The 7,270-nt window shown below is 40.8% G+C and overlaps 1 protein-coding gene across 1 annotated transcript in view; it reads left to right on the top strand.

The window, feature by feature from the left end:
* Positions 1 to 742: 742 nt before the first annotated feature.
* Positions 743 to 7,270, top strand: part of LOC134440387 (tryptophan 5-hydroxylase 1-like) — a 14,953-nt gene continuing 8,425 nt past the window's right edge. Inside the window, exons 1-4 of the mRNA XM_063190446.1 lie at positions 743 to 885; positions 3,864 to 3,995; positions 6,263 to 6,428; positions 6,787 to 6,887. Coding sequence (XP_063046516.1) covers positions 799 to 885; positions 3,864 to 3,995; positions 6,263 to 6,428; positions 6,787 to 6,887 — 486 coding nt within the window. The 5' untranslated portion in view covers positions 743 to 798. The remainder of the gene's footprint in view (positions 886 to 3,863; positions 3,996 to 6,262; positions 6,429 to 6,786; positions 6,888 to 7,270) is intronic.

Here is a 7,270-nt window from a genome sequence, read left to right as displayed (position 1 = left end):
AGATGATCCGTGATGACAGAACAGGTGATCCGTGATGGCAAATCTAGTAACTGAGCTTTATCAGACAACCAAACACATTCTGGGAATTCTCTATAGAGTTGACCTGATCAGTGACGTGCAGAGTAGAAGGCAGTCACGCTAACAAACACAACGCAACAGATGGTGACATTCATCATTTTCCATTTCATCTGTTATAGCTTTGTTAACTTCTCTCTCTCTCTCTCTCTCTCTCTCTCTCTCTCTTATTCTTCTGTCTCTCCCTCTCTCTCCCTCTCTATTGCTCTCTCTCTCATGACTACTGGCTCTCTCTCTCTCTCTCTGGTGGTGACACTCGTCATTTTCCATTTGATTTATAGCTTTGTTAACTTCTCTCTCTTTCTACCTCTCTCTCTCTCTCTCTCTCTCTCTCTCTCTCTCTCTCTCTCTCTTTCTGTCTTTCACACTAATGTTTGTCTTGTAGTTCTGACTCATCATGCTGTGTGTGTGTGTGTGTGTGTGTGTGTGTGTGTGTGTGTGTGTGTGTGTGTGTGTGTGTGTGTGTGTGTGTGTGTGTGTGTGTGTGTGTGTGTGTGTGTGTGTGTGTGTGGTTAGTTCCGCTCAGAGAGAGAGCGAGAGTGAGACCCTCCCATCTGGGCCGCAGTCTCTCCTCCTTCTGTGCTGCTGGTTAATAAATAGCGTGGAGCATGGAGCCGGGGGAGCTAACGCAATAACGCTAACGCACCGCACCACACCACACCGCTAACGCACCGCACCGTCAGGGCTGAGCTGGAGCTGCCTGCAGCGCGCACATAAATACTCATGAACTCAGACATGTACTCCAAAAGCAGCCCGCGCAGAGGACGCTCCCTCGACACCGGCTACGAGGACAGACACCTTCATCATGAGGTGAGTTAGACATGGGGAGGAGGAGGAGGAGGAGGAGGAGGAGGATGAGGATGAGGAGTTGTTTTACTCATGTGGGGACGGAAATTGTGTTTTTTTTTGTTTATAATGAACAATTTTGCTCCTTGAGTGATTTTACGAAATTATGAAGGTGAAATTATGTTTTTGGATAATGATGAGTAGTTTTTCTCTAGTTGTGACTATTATGATAGAAAGGGAGGAGAATTCTGATGCTCATGATGAGGATGAGGATGATGAAGAGCAGTTTTACTCATGTGGTGACAGAAATAGTGTTTTACTACTTCGGTGACAGAAATGGTGAAAAAAGATTTCAGACACTTTCACCATGAGGTGATGATGATGAGGATGGTGATGATGATGATAATGATGATAATGATGATGATGATGATTAAGAGGAGGATTTTTTCTCCCTAATGTGACATAAATTATGTTTTGGTTGATGATGAGCAGTTTTACTCCAATTTGTGACTAATGTGACAGAAATGGTGGAGAATTCTTTTGGCAACAAATGTTGAGTTGGACATTGCACTAAAATACTGTATGGACATTTGCAGACATTAAATTGCACATATAGCGTACAGTTGTATGATAATAATGTGACTTATGAAGCACTGCTTTGTTAACAAATGCAATCACGGGAGAGAGAGAGAGAGAGAGAGAGAGAGAGAGAGAGAGAGAGAGAGAGAGAGAGAGAGAGAGAGAGAGAGAGAGAGAAAGAGAGAGGGAGTTGGATGGATGGATATAGACTCACAGATGGAGAGCTGCATTAAATTTTAATGGTGTTCTGTATTTGCACAGTGCAACAGGAAATTATAAAACGCATCTGACAGGCAATTTGGACTAATTGCAGCATTGACCAATGCCCTGTGTGTGTGTGTGTGTGTGTGTGTGTGTGTGTGTGTGTGTGTGTGTGTGTGTGTGTGTGTGTGTGTGTGTGTGTGTGTGTGCGTGCGTGCGTGTGTGTGAGAGAGAGAAATCTGAAAGGATATTTTGATATGAACTGTAAGCTGAAAACACTAAAACGTGTGAAACCCCGAAACGTATTTTTCAAAATAAAAAGTAGATAATATCAGGGTTTTTTTTAGCATCCGAAGTTAAAGGTCAAGGTGGTGACAGGCTGATGACTTATTCAGGTCAGGGCTGGTTTTCTTTTTTTATGATATATTTTAGGGGCTTTCATGGCTTTATCTAAAAGGACAGTGTGAGATGGTAACAGGAAGTGAGTGGTAGAGAATTAGGAAAGTCCTCAGGTCGGAATCAGACCCTGGGTCCCCACGTGCCTTAGTAGCTTGGTCTGTGTGTTTATTTTTAATAACATTTAACATATACAACAGAAGTGTCTGGGTGCTTTTACATAATTTGTTTGACACACAAATTGATTATTTCATGTTAGAAATAACATGTAGTAAACAATAAACGTCTGCAACACTGTAAGGCTCCCAGTTATTTAATTATCTATCAACAGTGTTTCGGAAATGTATTATTACCTGAAGTTATTTTGTTTTGTACAGCACGCCTGATGTGCATATATTCTCTATTTCATTAGAAAAAAAACATGTATACACATATAGTCCTAATTACCAAGAGATTGTGATATATGAAATGTTTTGAGGAATTGTTGAGGGGTTTCCAAAGCTGTGCTCCCCAAAAGCAGCCAGCCATAATTAACTAACAAGTACAGTAATTAAGTTATTTCAGTCATCCTCTTAGTATAGTCAATGCTGACCAAAACAGAGGAAGCTGTTCTTAAGCACTCATGATTGTACACACTATTCATTCATCATGTGCTCTTTCTGCTCTGTACTGTATGTATGCCGCTGATTTGATTTAGTGGGTGTGATGGGTTGAATTACAATGTGGGATCAGGATGATGAATGAAAATCTCAATTAATGTGAATGGTCAAAGGCAGGGATGGTGTGCATGGTCAAACGCAGGGAGTTAAATACCGCAGTATAGAGCACAGTAACGAACTGGAGGCTCACACTATACCGCTGTCCACAACTCAATCTCTCCTCTCTGGTCCTCCATGTCTTCCACATCTTGTTGTCTCCTCCTCTTTTCTCTTTCTCCATCTCCTCCATCCCTCCTCCTCTCTGGTTCTTCATCTCTTCCATCTCTTGTTGCCTGCTCTTCTTCACTGTCCCTCTCTTCATTTATTTCTCTTCTTTATTCTCTATATATACCTTGCCATGTATGCCATATATGGCACTAACATTGGAGCATTGTTACTTCTATCATCTGCTGACTTACGTCACTCAATATAATTTGACTTGGACGTATTTAAGTTTCTCTACTCTACCTCAAGTAAGAAAGACTACATTGTCCCCAATGTAAATTATCAGCTAGTTAACAGGTTAGCGCTAACCTAGTTACGTACGTAATACAACTAAGCAAAGAAGAGGATGTCATACCATGTGTGTCCCCTTCCCACTGTAATTTGCTGCTCATTGTGGGGGCTTACTGTACCTTGTTGAGAGTCAAATGACGACACAAAAACACATTTAGTCACCCACTCTTGTCTGTGCGTCTATCGACCACTCTGTGTTGGTGTTACTTCACCTGTGTCCCATCGTCCTCATTGCGCTGATGCCATCTCTGATTCCTCTGCAATTTCTGGGGGTTCTAGAGTCTTCATATTGTTGATAGTCAAATGACGACACAAACACACACCTCTAGTCACCCATTCTTGTCTGTGTGCCTATCGACCACTCTGTGTTTGTGCCAGTTCACCTGTGTCCCATTGTGCTCATTGCACCAATGTCACCTGTGTCCCGTTGTCCTCATTGCGCTGATGTCACCTGTGTTCCCTCTGCTGTTTGAGGGTTCTAGGGTCTTCATATTGTTGACAGTCAAATGACGACACAAACACACACCTCTAGTCACCCATTATTGTCTGTGTGCCTATCGACCACTCTGTCTGTGTGACTTCACCTGTGTCCTGTTGTCACCTGTGCTCCAGATAAACCGAGCGACGTTCAGCAGGATCGAGGAGCACAGGAAGCTGACTTCACCCAGGAAGGGCCAGGCGGCCATCTTGTTCTCCCTCAAGAGCGAGGTGGGCGGGCTCGTCAAGGCCCTCAAGCTCTTCCAGGTACAGCTATTGCACAACGCAGCTGTCAATCAAACTCTGACACACAAATTTGATAGTTACGTACCTCTGAGGTCAATGTAGTACAAAGCGGATTCCAAAAAAGTTGGGACACTTGGTATTTTGTGAATAAAATCAAAATGCTGGCATTTTCAAAACATCCGATATGTTAGTAAGGTAGAGCATTGTGTACAGACAACATATCAGTTGTTAAAGCCAAGCAGAATGATTGTTTTGGGGTAATTATGTGATCATTTAAAATTTCACCCTCGCAACAAATTCCAAAAAAGTTGGGACAGGGCCAATAAAATGCTTTTTATGTTGGATAAGACTAAACACAACAGAAGGGAGGAGACTTAACATTTAAATACTTTGACTGATGGCATGATTTTATTAAAAAAAATAGATATTTTGATGTGCGAGACATGATTTCAGCAGCTCAACTGATAGGTGTGTTCTTCGACTTGTTTACCTTCTTGTTATGCTTAGTATGTGGTATATCCTGACTGCAAGAAAACAATTTTGTCACCTGTTTACTCTTATGATGGAACCACACTGTTGGAACATAGTAGAGATTGAAATTTGCCATCATTATGGGGCAATATCTAAAGGCTGTGCTCCAAAATATAATGCCTTGGTAGCTATGTATGCTGTTTAAAGTCTGAATATATAATTCAGCCCTCATTTTAATGCTCTACATGAGTAAGAAGACCATAACCAAGGCATCTATGCACCCCTTTACCATCATATATGCTGTCTTTCAGACTGACCACTAAATCAAGCTGAAGTATTCATTTTCTTCATAACCTGGAGGGTGCATGACTCCATGATTTTAAAAAAGAATGAAATATTTTCCATTCTGTAATCAGAGGACAGTTTCATGTGTCTCCTAGGTCCATCTAGAATGAGGTTTGCCACTTGCAACAATGTCTGCATCATGTGCCTTAATCAAGTGTTGTGTTTATGGTCATTTTTTCAACAGCTATCATTGTTGGAGTGTCATAGTTTGTTTATTGCTGATGGGTATGTCATGATCTCATAACTCGTGCAATGATTTCACAGAACTCTACATTACAGAAATAAGCCTTATATGCCTGCAATTTTGATAATTCAGTCTTTCTGTGTAATAGATCAGTAATTAGTCCCTCAAAATCTTCGCTACTGAGTGCCACAGCCTCTCTGTGATGGTATTTTATTTGTGCATTCATGTTGGCAGTCAATATAGTTCCTTTCAAAATATTCCTCCTTGTGTTATTTTTAGAATTATCCAACTATTACAACATTTTTTGGTCCTGTCCCAACTTTTTTGAGATTTGTTGCATGGGTCAAATTTTAAATGACCACATATTTCCCTAAAAACAATGCTTTTGCCTCATTTTAACTGTTCCTATGTTGACCTTGTGCCATTGTGCATCTTATGAATGGATTGAATGTTTTGAAAATGCCAGCATTTTTATTTTATTCACAAAATACCAAGTGTCCCAACTTTTTTGGAATCCGCTTTGTAGATCAACAGACAGACAGACAGACAGACAGACAGTAGGACTGATTCAAACATACAATGTGCTGTCATCCTACGATCAATATGCTATATTAGTGTTATAATTAATTATGTAATATTGTGTTTACATGTGTATAAGACAATACCGAGGTACGCAGTATTCATATAATACATATATAGGAGAGTGACTACAATATCGAGCGTCAGCATCGCAACTCAGAGTTCGAGGTGTTTCTGGACTGCGACCATTATCTTATGATTAATTTGCAGTTTTAATGCTATCAGCATATATAGGAGAGTGACTACAATATCGAGCGTCAGCATCGTAACTCAGAGTTCGAGGTGTTTCTGGACTGCAATCATCATACTCCTATGTGTATTGCCGTATATCTAACATAGTACACTGCTGTATAATATAGGAGAGCCACTACAACATCGAGCGTTAATATGCAGTATTCATATTATATTTTATATTTATAATATTAGGAGAGTAATATGCAATATTCGTACTATGCAGTAATATTAATATTCGTACTATATTTTGCATTTATAATATTAGGAGAGTAATATGCAATATTCGTACTATGCAGTAATATGCAGTATTCATATTATATTTTATATTTATAATATTAGGAGAGTAATATGCAATATTCGTACTATGCAGTAATATGCAGTATTCTTACTATATTTTACATTTATGTTATCTAGGAGAGCCACTACAATATCGAGCGTTAATATTCGTACTATATTTTGCATTTATGTTATCTAGGAGAGCCACTACAATATCGAGCGTAAACGTCGTAACTCGGAGTTCGAGGTGTTTCTAGACTGCGATAGCGACCAGGAGCAGTTGAGGGAGGTGGTGCAGCTACTGCAGACACACATGAACCTGGCGGAGCTGGACCTCAGAGGCGACCTCAGCCTTCCAGAAGAAGGTACACACACACACACACACACACACACACACACACACACACACACACACACACACACACGCACACACACGCACACGCGCGCACACACACACACATGAACCTGGCGGAGATGGACCTGAGAGGAGACATCAGTTGACTTGACATGGCCCATTAGACATGCATCACATCATATCAATCAAGATGTTTGAACTCAGCAAAGACCAACACAGATGGTCATCAAGTATACACTGAATCATGTGACTTATTATGTATTACACAACTGTTAAAGTCCTGCGCTGTGTGTCATGTAATTCATGATGTATTTATAGATGCCTGTTATAGACCTGTGATGATGTGTGTGTGTGTGTGTGTTCTGCAGATATGGATGGTGTTCCGTGGTTCCCCAAGAAGATCTCGGATCTTGACCAGTGTTCTAACCGGGTTCTAATGTACGGATCCGATCTAGATGCAGACCATCCGGTATGTGAACCTCAGCTCAGTCGTAGACAGACATAGCCAAACTCACCTTATAGGATAAAAGGTTTTGGGTGTGAGTAAAAAATCAAGTCCAAGCAGGAAAAAAACACTCTTGTGTGTATTCTCTTTAACGTATTTATTGAACCATGTCAACAGTGGATAGTCTGTGTTTCAACCCACCCACCCTTTATAGGGCAAGTGACTATATTTGATAACTTCCGATTGCTTGCACACCCATCACAAATGCCCCTGCCATGCCTCTCTGCAAGGGTGTACAACCAAGTGGGTTATATCACATTAATCAGGGGGAATCAAGCTTTCACCCAGATAGTGACATCATGCAAATTGACCAATCAGCAGTGGCCTGGAGCCTGTCAAACTTTTCT

The sequence above is a fragment of the Engraulis encrasicolus genome, chromosome 23 (assembly GCF_034702125.1).
Source record: "Engraulis encrasicolus isolate BLACKSEA-1 chromosome 23, IST_EnEncr_1.0, whole genome shotgun sequence".
NCBI lineage: Eukaryota > Metazoa > Chordata > Actinopteri > Clupeiformes > Engraulidae > Engraulis > Engraulis encrasicolus.
Note: the sequence above shows the minus strand (reverse complement) of the source record. Positions and strands in the feature narration are given on the sequence as shown.